The following is an 18,787-nucleotide window of genomic DNA, read 5'->3' on the forward strand; positions in this document are numbered from 1 at the left end:
AAAATAAATGATGGTCCAACTAAACGCAAACCGGATGGAATAGCATGCCGCTGCAAGATGCTGTGGTAGCCATGCTGGTTCAGTATGCCTTCAATTTTGAATAAATCCCCAACAGTGTCACCAGCAAAGCACCCCCACACCATCACACCTCCTCCTCCATGCTTTACGGTGGGAACCAGGCATGTAGAGTCCATCCGTTCACTTCTTCTGCGCCGCACAAAGACACGGTGGTTGGAACCAAAGATCTCAAACTTGGACTCATCAGACCAAAGCACAGATTTCCACTGGTCTAATGTCCATTCCTTGTGGTCTTTAGTCCAAACACGTCTCTTCTGCTTGTTGCCTGTCCTCAGCAGTGGTTTCCTAGCAGCTATTTTACCATGAAGGCCTGATTCACACAGTCTCCTCTTAACAGTTGTTCTAGAGATGTGTCTGCTGCTAGAACTCTGTGTGGCATTGACCTGTTCTCTAATCTGAGCTGCTGTTAACCTGCGATTTCTGAGGCTGGTGACTCGGATGAACTTATTGTCCGCAGCAGAGGTGACCCTTGGTCTTCCTTTCCTGGGGCGGTCCTCATGTGAGCCAATTTCTTTGTCGCGCTTGATGGTATTTGCGACTGCACTTGGGGACACTTTCAAAGTTTTCCCAATTGTTTGGACTGACTGACCTTTATTTCTTAAAGTAATGATGGCCACTCGTTTTTCTTTACTCAGCTGCTTTTTTCTTGCCATAATACAAATTCTAACAGTCTATTCAGTAGGACTATCAGCTGTGTACTGTATCCACCTCCTGCACAACACAACTGATGGTCCCAACCCCATTTATAAGGCTTGAAATCCCACTTATTAAACCTGACAGGGCACACCTGTGAAGTGAAAACCATTTCAGGTGACTACCTCTTGAAGCTCATCAACAGAATGCAAAGAGTGTGTGGAGCAGTAATCAAAGCAAAAGGTGGCTACTTTGAAGAACCTAGAATATAAGACATATTTTCCGTTGTTTCACACTTTTTTGTTCAGTATATAATTCCACATGTGTTAATTCATAGTTTTGATGCCTTCAGTGTGAAGCTACAATATTCATAGTCATGAAAATAAAGACAACTCTTTGAATGAGAAAGTGTATCCAAACCTTTGGTCTGTACTGTATATAAATATGTATATTTGCACAGCTCAAAAAAAATAAAGGAACAATTTGAAAACACATCAGACCTCAGTCAGTCAGTCAGTCATTTTCTACCGCTTATTCCATAGTGGGTCACGAGGGAGCTGGTGCCTATCTCCAGCAATCTATTGGCGAGAGGCAGGGTAGACCCTGGACAGGTTGCCAGTCCACACATCAGACCTCAATTGGAAAGAAATCCTGCTGGTTATCCATTCTAACATGGGATGGGTAATACGTTAGGAACAAAATGATGCCAGTGCCGAATCTGCCAATTTCAGGGTTCTCTAGCAAATGCCCGTCGAGCTACACAGTGCAAGGAAGTGAGCATGGGGCCTAATATAGAAAGTCAGGCCCTCAGGCCACCCGCATTAAGTCTGTCTCTAATGATTTGGTCAAAGACATTCTTGCTAGTGGCCCAGTGGAGGTCACTTTGTAGGGGTCTGACAGTACTCATCCTGTTCCTCCTTGCACAAATGAGCAGATACCGGTCCCGGTCCTGCTGGTGGGTTAAGGACCTCCAACATTGCTGTCTATGTCTCTTAGAGTAACTAGCTGTCTCCTGGAATCTCCTCCATGTTCTTGTGACTGTGCTGGGAGACACAGCAAACCTTCGGGCAGTGGCAAGTATTGATTTGCCATCCTGGTGAAGTTGGACTGCCTGTGCAACCTCTGTAGGGTCCAGGTATCGCCTCATGGTACCAGGAGCGACGGTGACCCTGGTCAATTGCAAAACTACTGAAATACAGTCAAAAAAATGAAGTAGGAAAAATGTCTGCAAATGCCTGCAAAACCCTTCCACTTTCTGGGGTCTAATTGTTTCCCTTTAGTGCACCTGTTGTTTATTTAATTAACACCAAAACAGCTGAAACTGATTAACAACTGATTCTATTACTGCTCTGACTAAAAAATGTTCCTTTGTTTTGTGGGCAATGTATATATAGACAGTAAATAGTCCCTCTGAGGCACAGAGGAACACAGTGAAAGTGTAGCTGCAGACCAAACTGTTAACTACTGACAACAAGGGAAATGAGAGTTATATCTGCTCTGATTCCTTCACACACATCAGTCCCACTCAGACCAGAGGAATGAGGCAAGCAGATGAGATTACTTTCTGCACAGCTTCACAATATAGTGGAAATAGTTTCCTTTTCCCTTAAATCAAAGGTTATGAACTTGCTTCGCAGCTAAAAATAAGGGTTACATTTAAAGTAAAATTTTAAGCAAAGATATTCTTTTAGTTCCCAGGTTGTAGTGTGGTGGAACAAAGGTTATGAGAATGACAAGAATTATACAGATATACAAGTTTTATGTTTCAGTAAATCTTCATTTAAGATATTGAACACTGTAGTTCAACTGATTTGTGTTTATTAGTAACTGTATTTTTTTCTTTTGAAACCTAATCTGTCGAAAGGACTGACAAAGGGAAGATATATTATATGGACAAAATATTCACGAACCTCGGTTTGCTCTAAGCTAATTTTTTTGATCATATATAAGAGACATCCATTAATCTAACTTCAATTTCTGGTCATTTTTTATTGCACTTCAATAAATTTAACTAAGTTAAATAAAGTTTGTTTATTTCAGTAATTCAGTTCAAAAAAGGCAACTCCCATTTTATAGATTTAATACACAATCATGTACTTAATGTGTTTATTTTTGATAGATAAATATATCTAAATATGACTTACACCTAATGAAAATCTCAAATTTAGTTCCTTAGAAAATTTATAACGTAAGATGGATAAAAAAAGGATTTTCAATACAGAGATGTTAGCCTATGGAAAATTATTTCCATGTTTTCTACAGTACGTCAACTCAGTATTTTGTTGCGGCAGCTTTTGCATGAATTGCTGCATTGTTGCAGTTTGGCATGAAGGCGACCAGCCTGTAGCTCTGCTGGCGTGTTAAGTAGAATCAGGTTGCATTAATAGCAGCCTTCAGTTTGTCTGCATTGTTGGGTCTGGTGTCTATCTTCTTCCTCTTGACAAACTGAGGGTCTGCTTACATTCAAGTTTGGGTTAGCATAAATATTGTGACAGTGCACCAAAATGAAAAAGATAGGAGCATCTAAATCTGCAGCGCTGTCATAGGTTAGCTTACTAATAAGCTGTCACAGGCAGGTTTTCTTCTTTTTGCAGCAAGAACTTTATTGAAATGATTATAGTAATGGTCTTAAAGGTGGTCTCTCATTAGTTTGGCCTTGGTCCTGCCTCCCTCAAAAATCCTGCTCTGCTCTCCTCTTGATCTGGACTCGTTCTTGGGTTGGCTGGTCTTGGTGTCTGCTGGACATCTGTCAAGTTAGCAGGCTTTCCAATAATTGTATAAACCATCCCATAACATTTTTATAATATTGGTATTATGTAATATTCCTATCCTCTGAGAAACTGAATGTTAGGCTTTCAGTTGCAACAAGCCATAATGATCAAACTTAACAGAAAAAAACACATTAAATATTGCGGAGTGTATAAAGACTTTATATAAGTTTCCCTTTTTTAATTGGATTACTAAAATAAATTGATGTTTGGATGATATTTTAATCACTGTGATGCACCTGTATATGTTCACATTTGTCTTGTTTCTTACATGAACAGATGTGGTTCAAATCTAACAACCTTCAAGACATTAAACTCCAGTCGCAGTTCAATTCAGTTGTCATGTAATTTTCAATCCCATGATAACACAAACTCAAAAAAGTCAGATTCAACAGGCTAATGAGGTGACTGCGGCTCAGTGGGAAGAATAGTCATCTTGCAATCCAAAAGTTGTGGGTTCAATTCCAGCTACCTCCTGCCACATGTTGATGTGCCCCTGGGCAAGGCACTGGGCAACAGCAGAAAGAAAAGCTCTCTTTTGACAAGAAGAAACCTCAGGCAGCAGGGTCAGAATGAGCTCACTTGAGCTAGCTTTATCAAAAAGATGTTTGATATATGATAAACAAAATTAAAACAATAAATTTGAACCACATTCTATGAAAAATATTTAGCTCTACTACATAACTTCAGTAGCAAACAGGATTCAGACTGAAACCCAACACTGATACATGAACTAAAGTAAAATCTCTAATTTTTCATGTGTTAATTTACATTATTTAATCGATATGAAGGGTGCTGTTGGCTCCTTTATCTGGTGCGTAAAACAAAAGCGCAAAAAAGGGTTTTCCACAAAATGTCTACATGTGCATCTAAATACATACAGTCCAAAAAGATGTGTGTTTTTTGGGAGAATACCAAGGAGTGACACGTCACTTAGCATTTCAACTAGAACATATCTTGTCACTTTTTTTTTAATCGTTTTAAGATGCCTACACAGTTTAGTGTCTAATGTGCTTTGCTTTGTTTATTTTAAGGCTTCTACTCCTCTTCATTTTAGAAACTCTTTATTTATACACTAACTTGGTGTTTTCCAATGAATTTTTGTTTTCTGAAAGTACATCTTGCACAGTGCTTCTGCATTGTTTTCTCTATCTATGTTAATGCCAGCACACTGAGGATGATGACTTCTGTTGGAGGTTTCTTTCTGTTCAAAGGAAGTAGGAAGTAATTTCTCTCCACTGTTGCCATATGCTTGCTCAGAATAAAGGCTTTGATGCAAAATCAAGATTCAGTTAAATCTGCTGGTTAGCTTAGTTAGACAATAGGACACTTTCTAGCATTTTATGATCAATTGATTAAGACTGGGGCTGCACGGGGGCGCAGTTGGTAGCACTGTTGCCTTGCAGGAAGAAGGTCTTGGGTTCGATTACTGGCTGGGGGTCTTTCTGCATGGAGTTTGCATGTTCTCACCATGCATGTGTAGATTCTCACCTGGTACTCTGGCTTCCTCCCACAGTCCAAAGAAGTTAAATAGGTTAATTGGTCTCTCCAAATTGCCCTTAGGTGTGTTCATGGTTGTTTGTGTGTTGCCCTGCGATGGACTGGCGACCTGTCCAGGGTGTACCCTGCCTTTCGCCTGTAGACTGCTGGAGATAGGTGCCAGCTTCCCTGCAACCCACTATGGAATATGTGGTAGAAAATGACTAACTGATTAAGACTGTATTGTATTATGACTGTGTTAAATGGACTGCATGGAATTGGATTGATCTGAAATCATTTAAACTTGGTTTATACAGGTGAATTGGAGCTGTTTATAAACTTAAATGCCTTGAGGTGGCAATTGTTGTGAGACAACACTAGGCTAATAATAAACCTATCTTTTTCTGTGACCCAGGAGGTTTTACAAAATAAATCATAAAATATTCAGTTTTAAGGTGAGGATGAACTAGTTTTGACATAATGAGGCCTCCTGCTTCCTTTCTATTATTTCCTGGGTCTGCTGGGTCCATATCTTTTCTGCACAGATGCAGGGCCACATTTAAGCCAAGGATGAGCCTCTTTCTGCCACTCTGTTGGTGTGCCAGCAGACGCTGTTGTTGTCTACTGAGTTTGAGAAAAGTGTTTCATGGACCTCCAGCCTCTGCATTGTGATAAACTACTTCTACTTCCTCTAAGAGGTTTACTGTGAGCTATCTTCTTTAGCAGTTATATTAGGCATTGGAAATTAAAATAAAACAAATCTGCATACTTGTTTCATACCCTTGTTTCAGAGAACAAACTCAGTAGTTTATCACTGAATAAAGATAACAGATTTGTCCTCAGCTTGTACTGCACTGAGAAAAAATACGTGCTCCCTTATAGATGTCTTCTGTTTTGGTGTTTTTTTGCTACATTTACATGTTTCAGAACAAACACAACTGATTATCAAACACTGATAGCCTGAATAATAAAAAATATACAGTATTCAAATAATAATTTAATTTATTAAAGGAAAAAAAGCTATCTAAACTAACCTGTCCTACTTAATAAATGTATTGCCACATTTGTTAAACCATGAATTATCTGTGATTAACCACATTGTTTTCACACAATAATTAAAATCATTATTCAAAACGGCATTTTAAATTTACTTATCTTTTTCTGATGTTAAACTTTATTTGCTAATATGCACCATTTAAGTCTGACAAAAAGCAAAAACAAAGCGCATATTTTGGTAAGCATAGGAATTTTTTTCGGCTGATGTGTGTTATCTAAATTTATAAAATTTGTTTTACGTTCAATCAAAAGTGAAATGATTGCAGCGCATCAGGTCCAGATACAGTCATTCTGTGTCATGTTGGTGTTGTGTTATTTAAATGTTTGAATCTGCGTTGGTCAATTTTAATGATCAGGCACCAAAATACTGGAAAAATCAGGGCTTTCTAAACATGGACATTCAGAGTTGCTGTACAGTACATGCGCCTTGAATTTCAAGTTTTATTGTGCAACATTGTCCTCTAGTGGTGTAACAGGAAACTAACTGATGGTAAATGAGTCATACAGCTAAATATCATTTTAAAAATGTAGTTTCTTAAGCCCTGTAATTTAATTTAATTTTTTTTTCATTTTTATGTTTGTAATATTTCTTAGTTTCATACCGTAGTTGAGATGCTGTTAAAATGTATTTTGGCCTCTGGATTCAGATCTTTTCAAAGTGGAACATAGAGTCTTCAAAAACCTAAACCTACGCTTTATGTGTCAGATGGGTTTTATCCAGAGGATTTCACCATTGTTGAGAAGATTTTTGTTTTTTAATCTGCAAGGGTGCATTTTATTAATTTTATTGACTGTCCCAGAAATGACAAAAGTAATGTCAAATGTACTTTTTTATAATTATTATCACTATATTTATTTCAAATAGAATTGCCAGAAATAATTAATTGCAAATCATTAAATTTATATAAATGATTTAGTGACCACACTAAGAAAGAAAGGGGAGAAGAAATAAGGCTGTTGTTGAAGGAGCGGTACCATTACAGAAGATTAAACAGGAAATATGTTGTATAAATAAATTTATATTAATGCTCTTCAAAGAATAAAGGAGATAGTTTACCAACAGAATTTCAACTCATTAATAAAATACAGGAAATAGGTTCTTGTCATTTCTTGTACAATACAAGAAATTAATGTTAGAAATTATATAATTTAAATATGTCATTGTTTAATGCTAAAACATACACCAGGATAAATCTTTGTTACAGAGAAACATCCACACAATTTTATTTCTTTGGATGAAATAAATAAGTTAACTTATATAACCTATATGCAAATCTTGTTTCGAGTGCTGACCCATATGTGGAAAGAGATGTGTATGTAATAGAGATTGATTTATCTCATGGTGAGATGCTCATGAAACCCGGGTGTAAATTTTAACTTCCATTTCCTCATTCTCCGATTTTTCACTCTTTAGGCCCTTCATCTCACAAATCTCGCGATAGTTTTAATATAATGTCAGCAATTCTCGCGAGACTACTACACTGCCAATCGCTGTTTAGTATCGGGGTCACATGTACCACCGCAGCCTATCTGCTAGGTATATTAGCTGGAGCGGGGAAGTATGAAAGATTACGACGCGTTGGGAGGAGCAGAGCTGTAGGAGCCAACTACTGTGAGCCGAGAGGAGAGGAGAGGAGAGGAGAGGAGAGGAGAGGAGAGGAGAGGAGAGGAGAGGAGAGAAACCCGGTTGTGTGAGATATAAACTGAGGAATTGGTGAGTGTTTCTGTGTGTGACTTAGCGTTAGCTTATTGATGTAGCTGTGAAGCTACTAACTATGTAAATTCAGACGCCCATACTAGTTTGAATAACCCATTTGGTGGACAATATAGTCCTTTAAATAATTATTGAGCACTTGTTTAGTTGTTTTTTTTACATTTCATGTCAACTAATTTATATGGTGCATATTTATTGGATTTTTCTTCATGAATGTAATTTATATTGAACTTTATATTTATTGAATATGCATATTGACCGAAAATGATTGAAATTATTTATAGTGCAAAGAGTGCCATTTATTGAATTTGTGTGTACACTGGAATATTTAGATTTTCTATATATAATATATATATATTGGAAAAATTGTCTTATTTTATTATTTCAATTCAATTCAAAAATACTTTATTAATCCCAAAGGGAAATTAAATGTTGTTATTTAGGCCAGGTTTTGATGGCGAGCTGAAGATCCAGGCCTAGAGCCTAAGAACGATTGCACTTTTTGGTGCATGAAGACTTCTGATTCTCCTGCCAGGCTGGTAGGAGGCTCCTTGCAGCCAGCGAACAATTTGTCCCCACTCTGATCTGACTTATGTAAGTCCATGACCTGCACGGCACCAAGCCCTCTATAATTAACTTGTGTGGGACCTCTAACCAACCCCAGCTTGGGGTGGATGAACTGAAGAGTGTGGGTCTATCAATTAAGGAACTGTGGGATTGATTGATTAATTTTGTTTTTCTTTTGCGCATTTTATATGGCCATTCAGATGTTTCATTGATGTTGTAAATATGTATATAATTTTTTTCACTTTAAATACAAGGCACTTGCAACTACAAACTTCTAGTTTGTCTGCTCCTTCATGAGTCGTATCTATCTTCTGAGAAAAACTAGCCCATTGACCTTATTGGTCACCATTCTGGCTGATCCCTCCCACCCCGGTCACAGACTCTTTGAGACTCTCCCCTCTGGCAGGAGGCTGCGGTCCATCCGGACCAAAACCTCACGCCACAAGAACAGTTTTTTCCCATCTGCCACCAGCCTGGTTAACAAAGCCCGGAAACCACACTGACACTCTCCCTTTCCCCCACACCCCCCCTTTTTTTGCTGACAGGACACCTGTAACCTGTAACTCTATGCGTTACATTAACGCTCAGCTTGGACTCCTGCTTTACTTGCACAATGATCACCTGCACTGTTGTATTGCTCTTGCATCTTATACTGCTCTATATTTACTCTCACTCACTTAAAACTGTGCACTTATATTTATATTATATTGTAGATATGTTTGTACTGTTTAATTTGTACTGTATTGCACCGACTACGCCAAAACAAATTCCTTGTATGTCCAAAAACGTACTTGGCAATAAAGCTTTTCTGATTCTGATCCATTTACATTGATTTAAAATATAGTATACTGTTATCTTTACAGATATGCTACACTCATCATGCACCTGAACACACACACATTGTAGTGCTTCCTCCAGATTCTTTAAGCTCCTCAGAGACTGATGAACTTTGGATAAAAGTTGGACCTTTTAATAAGCTGAAATAAAATTATGAACTGTCAGTTTCTGATGAATAATATTTCTCCTATATTAGCGGTAATTGTAGTGGTAGTTTTCAAAGCCTATTTTTGTTGTATGTGTCTGGTGTTGCTTAGGTACATCTTTAGCAGACAGATAGTTTAATAAAAAATAGATTTTCCAGCATTTTGTCCTGGGAGTGCAGATGAGCTGAAGGCCCCTTTCAAATTAGTCTGGGCTTCTTTAACACCTCATCAGCTTCATGATCACCTCCATGCAAGCTGTACTGATGTAAAAATGTATGCAAAAGGAGCCCCGCAATGTACTGTACAGCACAAAGACATGTTTTCAACAGGTAGGGTGACATTTGAATTCAAAATATGTTATTGGCCTTTGAAAATTGTCAAATTTTCTGAGAAACTACATTTAGGTTTCCATTAGCTGAATGCCATAATCATCAATATGAACAGAAATAAATTTAGAAAAATAACACTCTGCACTTAATGAATTTATATAGGATGAGTTTCACTTTTTGAATTAAATTTATATTAACTAATAAAATAAATGAGCGTGAATGTGATGCACCTTTTTTACTAATCAAACACAAAGTGAAGGAAGCCAACCGATACGGATCCCTAAAAAGAACCGGAATTCCCATCAATGTGACCCGCTTCGCGAGTGACGTTCAGTTGTGTCGTCAGCGCGTACTGTAGGCTTATCAGCGTCGTCTTCGCTGTCCTTCACGTCTGTCTACATCCTGCTAGGCTCCTCTCCGAAGCGCAGCTAATATGGCCCTGCTCAAGTCAAACAAGGTGATCCACTGCCTGGGCAATATCTCCCCGGCCCTGGGAGCCCTGTCCAGCCGCAACAGGTAAACCACACTCTCAAGCTAACCCACATGAAAGCTAAGAACAGCGAGATTTTGCTCTTGTATCATTCCGCGTCCTATGGGAGCTTTTCATCACACACAGAGCGTGGTTAAATTATTTTGTTGGTTTTACTTGTTTATTCACTCATACAACTTATAAACCAACTTCAGGGTCGGCGGATAATGAGGCCATGTTGTCCCGTTTATCCAGCAGCAGACAGGGGTCAAATGGTTTCAGCAGGCCCCGGTGTACTGTCAGTTTACGCTAGCATCGGCGCTGTAGTTCTCTGGTTTTCTGCAGGGGGTTTAGGACTCTCTAACCTCACACTTTATTCACCGAATCCGCCTTACAACTCAGGAAATCCCCTCTTATTTTAAATAACATTTCAGTGAGTGTTGCTAACAATGACAGTTGGCTTTGTGAAAGTAACGTTGGTTGGTCCATAGCGCACACGCCAAGTAGCGACGCATAGATCCATGTGGAGGAAAATAATAGCCCGAGTTGGTTTGTTTTTTTATAATAATAGCCACCTACGTTGCCTTCGATAACGACGTCTTTCTCTACTAATAAACTCGCCAGGGTATTTGCGTGAAATCACACACGATGTTTGAGCAACGCTAACTCCTCAAATTAATGAACGACTGTAAGTTGATTGGCTAACGGTTTTCGCTTCTGTGCGCTGATTGGTGATCGGTTTCCGCCTCTGGTTGCTGATTGGTTAAATAAGAAGATGAAAGAACTAGTGGTGCGTCCTTTCAGTCTGAATAGAGGGCAAAGTCTTTCAGCTCCAGAATTATAGCCGGTTACAATAAACAACAAAAGGCTCAGATTACTGAGAATTTGAGAAAACATTTATTATTGCGCCATGCTTTCAAATTCAAAGATTTGTTGGAAGGCAACACAGGACTGATGATGTACAAAACGTACAGTATTCTCCTCCCAAGCTGTATTCAGAAGTTGTTTGAAATGAAAGTATGAAAATTTTATGTTCAGAAAAGTAACAATCAAGACGAATATTTAAAAAAAGATTTTAATGATAGTCTTAACAGTATTAATAAAATAAGGTACTGAAAAATGTTTATCAGATATAAAAGTTAGGCTTCTTGTTATTGTGAGACGTGATTTGATCTGAATTTCTGTATATTTGCAGTATTATACCTCTGTTGCATAGATCAGTAATTTAGATTTATGTGTATACGTTAGAGACGGGCAGTCTCAGTTTTAGTTTGATTGTACCTACTTTTGTTCTCAAGAACACACAAATCACCTTGCACAGGGTGCTTGTGTTAAATGAGACATGAAGTCATTTGTTACGGAAAGACAATCATTTGGTCGATTGATTGCTAAAGTTAAGCCATGCAAAGGTTGTGATGCTCTACTCTGCAGGTTACAGGCTAACAGCCTCTTTAAGCACCAACCATCTTTTTTCTGCATTGACACAGTCTTTATTTTGCCACAGAGAGTTCATTCATGTATTGTTCAGTATGTTTCAGTGACATTTTGAATGACTAGCTGTATTTCTGGGTGTTCACACATGAAACAGAATGTAAACCTGCAAATATTTCATTTACAGTATGTAAAACAGCCACATAAAGCGGTGGTTAATGGATAACACAAACGATAATGGCGATTTAAACAACTGCATGAAAAATGCATTTAAATGATCCACATAAACAGTCTGGATACCCTTTACAAAGCTGACCTAACAAAATTTTGTGCAATAAATATATTTGCCAAGAAATTTAAATGTAAGCTAATAAGTTCATCTCACATTTGAACATTAAATTCTAGACTTTTGCCCTTTGCAGATACTTCTCTCCTAAATTTAGCTGCAAAGTTCAGATGTTTCACAAAGTAGAAGAAACATGAGACAATGAGTGAGGCAAGGAGTGCAACTGGGGTCACAACATGCAGCAACCTTTATTTACATTTACTCACACAGCAGATGTGTTTTGGGGTTTTGAAATTGACTTTTTTTTTTTTTTTAACCAAGCAGTTGAGTTTTATTAAAGCTGTATTTGGCTCATGTTACTAATGTAGTCTAATGTATTTTGATGTATATGCATCCATTTTAACTGGATCCTAACTCTTAGTCACAGCCTGTTCTGCTGTTATATGCGTGATGAATCCTAGAAAGTCAGATGGATGGCACTAGTCTGTTTCATTTAATATGAAGTAAAATAACTTTTAAAGATGGAATATTAGATACTTGTCCTTGTGTTCCTGTTGGAAAACATGCAAAGCTTGAATAAAGGCATTTAAAAACATTGACAATGGCTAACTCTCAAGAAAACACAGGCCCCACAAGAAATGAGTTGAGAGAAAAATGCTCTATAAACTGACTGAAGTTGTATAAGAATAAAAAATTGAAGTGCAAGCAATGGAAACATGTCTGCCTACCATTGCTCTCTCTACTTTAAAGATCCCTGTGGCCTGATCCCAACCCCCTTACAGGGTTAAAGCCCCTGTCCTTAAAACCATCTCAGTAAAGCTCTGTGTCTGCATCATTACTCTGACTTTTAGTACCCTCTTAAACTCTCCTCTCTCTCTTTCATTGCAGACACTATGCAGTTTTCTTGTACTTGTTCTAGTGAGTGAATGGGGAAAGAACTTCAGTACCAGCTTTTGTTTTGCACCCAGATTGTTTTTTTTTGTTAGACTTTGAAACAGCTAATTGGATTATGTTTATTTCCTGAAACGCTGCATGTGTGTTCATGTGTCACCAGATCAGTGGGGTCATATGAAAGGAAACACTTAAGTAGGCTGTTGGCATGCCTAATGCAGTTGTTTAGAGGTGATTTGGTGTTCATTTTCATGACTGTAATATTTTTGCTTGTGGTGCATTGTGTCCAATCAACCGTTTGTTTTTAGTATTTTCACTTCTGTCCGCATCCCTTTTTTGTTGGGGTTGTCTTATTTTTGTGCAGCTCATGGTGGGGTGGGGTGCAGATGGGTCCCCCTGATCCCATCCTGGGGGTAACAGAGGCCTTCAAGAGGGACACCAACCCAAAGAAGATGAACCTTGGCGTGGGAGCCTACAGAGATGACCAGGGAAAGCCTTTTGTGCTCAGCTGTGTTCGTAAGGTAGTACTGTGAACTGCAGAGATTCTGTCAAGCTATTATTTATATCAGATGTGAAGCATTTTATTCTTTTTCTCAATGTAGTTAGCTTAAAAATCTGATTTATAACTTCTCTTTTCCTGTTCTCAAGGCAGAGGCTTTGATTGCAGCCAAACAACTGGATAAGGAGTACCTTCCCATCGGTGGTCTTGGTGAATTTACCAAAGCCTGCGCCCAGCTAGCACTTGGTCCTGACAGTGAGGTGTTGAAGAGTGGCAGAGTAAGTTGTGGTGCCTGATAAACAAATCTAAACCTAGGCCTGTTCAATCCAAGTCAATGTGATATTTCTCTCCCAACAGAGCATCACTGTCCAGACCATCTCAGGAACCGGATCCTTGCGCATTGGGGGCAATTACTTAGTGAGTCCTCCTTGGACTGTCAGTATAAGGAGAGGCCTATCAAAGTAATGCTGGCTGTATGAACTGTTGTTTCTTTGTCTCAGGCTCGGTTCCATGCGGGTCCACACGATGTGTACCTGCCCAAACCCTCCTGGGGAAACCACACACCCATCTTCAGAGATGCTGGCATGCAGCTCAAAGCGTACACATACTACGACCCCTCGACCTGCGGCTTCGACTTCAAAGGAGCACTCGACGACATCACTGTAAGTCAGGATGGAGCTTTCTTGAAAGAGCGTCTCGACATGATGAATAGGGAAATTATTTCAATCAGCAAGAGTATTTATCTGAGGAATTGGGTTCGCCCTCAGGTTGTTGCCGCAAAACACAAGCTCTATGGAAATCATCAGTTTGCCAGTGATATGTAGTTAGTTAATGCCTTGATGATATAAGGTTTTACATGAGCTGGTTGATCCCAGTGATTTCTGCAATATTAGTTGTATCTTATCTTGACAAACTCACTTTGTTTGGCAGAAAATCCCAGAGAAGAGCGTGATTGTGCTGCACGCTTGTGCCCACAATCCAACCGGAGTGGATCCCAGGCCAGAGCAGTGGAAGGAGATCGCTGACATTGTGAAGGTGAGAAATTGTCACCTTGGTAAGATTCTAGGAGCATGTTGATAAAACGTGCTGTTGTTATCTAGGGTCTCTAACAAAGGCCTGTATTCAGTGCTGTGCATTAAGAAGTTGTCACATCATCGTATTAAATATTAACAGGTTGTTCTTATCTGCGTGTCGAACCTCACAGAAAAGGAACCTGCTGGTCTTCTTCGACATGGCATACCAGGGCTTTGCCAGCGGTGACATTGATCGTGATGCTTGGGCTGTTCGGCACTTTATTGAGACGGGGCACAACATCGTTCTTTCTCAGTCGTTTGCCAAGAACATGGGACTGTACGGTCAGTCAGGCTCCTCGTGTTTAAAGATCGCCGCAGACTGCAGCACTTAGATGAAAGATTATATTTCGTCATCACCTGGTGGGGAAAGTTTGGCATGATTTAGTCTAGGAGGCATCTGAGTTCAAATCTTAACCCAGTATTTAGTGATTACCCTTCAGTGTTCATGAAGTCACAGACATTAGGTTTCTCTGTCATCAGCTTGTCTCTTGACTCTTTTCTCTTGGTTATGACAGGTGAACGTGTGGGAGGTTTCACTGTTGTGTGCAGCGACGCAGAAGAGGCGAAGAGAGTTGAGTCCCAACTCAAGATCCTCATCAGGCCAATTTACTCCAACCCACCGTTGAACGGCGCCAGAATCGCTTCAACCATTCTCAGCACACCAGAACTGCGCTCTATCTGGTAAACTGAAAAGCAGTCATCTTCCATGAAAACCAAACTGGCATAACAAAAGTATTCCTACAACTTGAACTTTCCCACGTTCTGTCAAGTTTCAACCTCATACTTTCATACATTTTATTGGGATTTTAATAGACCAGCGCTATAGGTGCATAACTGTGAATCAGAGGATGAACAACTTTTTTGTAAATTCCTTTGAAAGCCTTGTATCATTTCCACTAAACAGTTATTGGCTACTTTGTGTTTGTCACATAAAATCCCACCAAAATACATTGAAGCTTGTGGATGTACTTTAACAAAATGTGTATCAGAAAAGAAAAAGTTAAAAGTAGAAATACCTTTGCAGGTTACTGTTATTTTAAACAGCTTTTCTTGATCTGTTGATGCTGGCAGGCTGGAGGAAGTCCATGGCATGGCCAACCGCATCATAAAGATGAGGGAACAGCTGGTGGCGGGTCTGAAACAGCAGGGGTCCTCCCACAACTGGCAGCACGTCATTGATCAGATCGGCATGTTCTGCTTCACAGGCCTCAAACCCGAACAGGTACAAGCAGGAAAATTGTGTTCTTTGGTGAAATGTACTGGGTAAAAGTTTTAAATTGCCTCTAATTAATATTTTGGCTGGGGGGGGGGAATAAAATATTTAGTATCCGAATGTTATTTATGTGAGAAAATCCAGCAAATCCTAACACATCCCTTTTATTAGTTGATCATCCATTGCTTGACAAAGTTTCAACTAGTAGTTAGTAGAATTACCTTGTTGTTGCTGAAATATTATTTTCTGTCAAACTGTTATTTTTGTTATTTCTTAAAAACTGGGGAAAAACTGACTTTCTGACAGCCTGCTGGTAACAAAGTGCTTAAAGATCCAATTGCCTTTGCCCAAGTAAGGTCCCTATTTTATGCCAGAATAAGTCGCAGTTAAATGGCAAAAAAAAACAAAACGTAATCTTTGCACTGAAAGTGGTCAGATACATGACTGAAAATGAGTGAAAAGAAGCTGGAGACCAAAGAAGAACTATGGAAGACCTTCAGAAAGCCTGGAGGTTAGAAAAAATTTTTCTGACAGTTTGCTCATGGTTATCAGAGCTGCTGAAAGTTGTTTTAAAGATCAACGGTTCAGTTTGAGGCCCTGCTTTCTAAAAGGACATCCTAGCATCTGTTTGGTGCATCATGACTGAGATGTAATCAAAAAGCTGAGTAAGAAAAACTCAGATCTGTCCGACATCACCTTGGAAAAAACCTGGTTCTTTGCCACATCTGCCTGCTTTAGTTCTTGTTTAAGCTCTGCTGCATCTTTGTTTCCTTTTCCTGCAGGTTGAGCGCCTGACGAAGGAGTTTTCGGTGTACATGACAAAAGATGGCAGGATTTCCATGGCGGGCGTGACCTCCGGAAACGTGGGTTACCTGGCGGAGGCGATCCATGCGGTCACCAAGTAGAGCGGATCTTCCTGGAAGAATAACAGAATCAAAGCTGCTGTATTGAGGAGCTTTTTATGTGTCAGTCCTCTGTTCCACCTTAAGAGGAGGCATTGATATTTAGTTTTAATTTTTCTCTTTTTGATTTCATCATGAGTTCAACATGGAACGGTTGTTTGTTTTCTGCACATTTTCACTGAACTGATGCCCTATACACTGTTTAAAACATTTGTGACAGAGCTGGTTGTCTATTTATTCTGAGGAATCAGCTACTGACTACTCTGCTTTTGACCCCCATGCCTTACACTCTTTTGGGATAATTCTTTTAGGGTGCAGGTTGAGACCTCTGTTGCTTTGTGAAAACCTTTTGGAAATACAGTTTTTGTGAATTTATCTTTGTGTTATAGCATTTTATCAAATGTGTGGCACTTGAGTTTGTAACAGGGCTTTACGGTAAGAATAGGCATTTATCAGGTCATCGGTTCCCTTTAATTTTATCAAACACTGTTTAGTCTGTCTTTAAAATGCCTCTGTTATCTCTTTTGCATTCAGTACTTTTCCTGTAGGTGTGTGAATTCTTCAGTTTCATTCACAGAGCAGCAGTGTCTCAGTGGCTCCTTAAAATCTCCCAGTTAAAAAATATGACCACAAATATCAAGAGTAAAACAGATTAAATGTAAGATAACCTAAAGATGGTTATATTCTGTATGGTTATTTACATGTGTTATCAAACCACAAAATGTATGCCCATGTAATAACACCAGTACTGTTGTCCCAAAGTTAAAAAAAGACATGTACAAAGAAGTCTCATTTGTTCAGATGCCATATTTGAGTGCTTACGTCTATGGCTTAAACATTTGGCATTTTGAATGTTGGCCCTGTTTGCTGATATTCCTGGGACTTTGTCTCCATGTTCTGCTTCCTGTCTGAAACTAAACATCATGGGTCATGTACCCTACTGAACAAACAATAAATCCTTGTAGAGAAATGTTTGGTTTTAGTGTTTATCCTTTTCTGCATGTGCAGTTAGCAGAATGTATGGCTTCATCTGTGTTCATGCAACATATTGGTTTATTTGTGCAGAACTTTTTATTTTTAAAAGTTATTTACACCATAAATTGTGTCCGCTTTCAGTGCGAATTTGTAGATCAATACACACTTCTCAAAACAATAAAGGGAACACTCAAATAACACATCCTAGATCTGAATGAATGAAATATTCTCATTGAATACTTTGTTCTGTACAAAGTTTAATGTGTTGACAACAAAATCACACAAGAATCATCAATGGAAATCAAATTTATAAACCAATGGAGGCCTGGATTTGGAGTCACACACAAAATTAAAGTGGAAAAACACACTAGAGGCTGATCCAACTTTGATGTAATGTCCTTAAAACAAGTCAAAATGAGGTTCAGTATTGTGTGTGGCCTCCATGTGTCTGTATGACCTCCCTACAACGCCTGGACATGCTCCTGATGAGACGGTGGATGGTCTCCTGAGGGATCTCCTCCCAGACCTGGACTAAAGCATCCGCCAACTCCTGGACAGTCTGTGGTGCAACATGACGTTGGTGGATGTAGCAAGACATGATGTCCCAGATGTGCTCAATTGGATTCAGGTCTGGGGAACGGGCGGGCCAGTCCATAGCTTCAATGTCTTCATCTTGCAGGAACTGCTGACACACTCCAGCCACATGAGGTCTAGCATTGTCCTGCATTAGGAGGAACCCAGGGCCAACCGCACCAGCATATGGTCTCACAAGGGGTTTGAGTATCTCATCTCGGTACCTAATGGCAGTCAGGCTATCTCTGGCGAGCACATGGTGGGCCATGCGGCTCCTCCTGTTCCTCCTTGCACAAAGGCGGAGGTAGTGGTCCTGCTGCTGGGTTGTTGCCCTCCTACGGCCTCCTCCACATCTCCTGGTGTACTGGCCTGTCTCCAGGTAGCGCCTCCAGGTTCTGGACACTACACTGACAGACACAGCAAACCTTCTTTCCACAGCTCGCATTGATGTGCCATCCTGGATGAGCTGCACTACCTGAGCCACTTGTGTGGGCTGCAGAGTCCGTCTCATGCTACCACAAGTGTGAAAGCACCACCAACATTCAAAAGTCACCAAAACATCAGCCAGAAAGCATAGATACTGAGAAGTGGTCTGTGGTCCCCACCTGCAGAACCACTCCTTTATTGAGTGTGTCTTGCTAATCGCCAAAGATTTCCCCTTGTTGTCTATTCAGTTTGCACAACATCATGTGAAATTGATTGTCAATCAGTGTTGCTTCCTAAGTGGACAGTTTGCTTTCACATAAGTTTGATTTACTTGGAGTTATTTTGTGTTGTTTAAGTGTTCCCTTTATTTTTTTGAGCAGTGTATAAGCATTAAAAAAGGGTAACATGATTATATAAATGTGTTTTTTAGATAAAGTTAAAA

The 18,787-nt window shown here is 39.4% G+C and overlaps 1 protein-coding gene across 1 annotated transcript; it reads left to right on the forward strand.

Annotated features, from left to right (window-relative positions):
- Positions 1-9,960: 9,960 nt before the first annotated feature.
- On the forward strand, positions 9,961-17,341 carry LOC124867513 (aspartate aminotransferase, mitochondrial-like). The gene is made up of 10 exons (XM_047363990.1): positions 9,961-10,123; positions 13,049-13,205; positions 13,333-13,461; positions 13,541-13,600; positions 13,684-13,845; positions 14,114-14,218; positions 14,388-14,538; positions 14,772-14,937; positions 15,328-15,478; positions 16,252-17,341. Exons 1-10 carry the CDS (start codon positions 10,041-10,043, stop codon positions 16,372-16,374), a joined length of 1,287 nt encoding a protein of 428 aa, XP_047219946.1. The 5' UTR covers positions 9,961-10,040; the 3' UTR covers positions 16,375-17,341.
- Positions 17,342-18,787: the final 1,446 nt, after the last annotated feature.

The sequence above is a fragment of the Girardinichthys multiradiatus genome, chromosome 4 (genome assembly GCF_021462225.1).
Source record: "Girardinichthys multiradiatus isolate DD_20200921_A chromosome 4, DD_fGirMul_XY1, whole genome shotgun sequence".
NCBI classification, from domain to species: Eukaryota; Metazoa; Chordata; class Actinopteri; order Cyprinodontiformes; family Goodeidae; genus Girardinichthys; species Girardinichthys multiradiatus.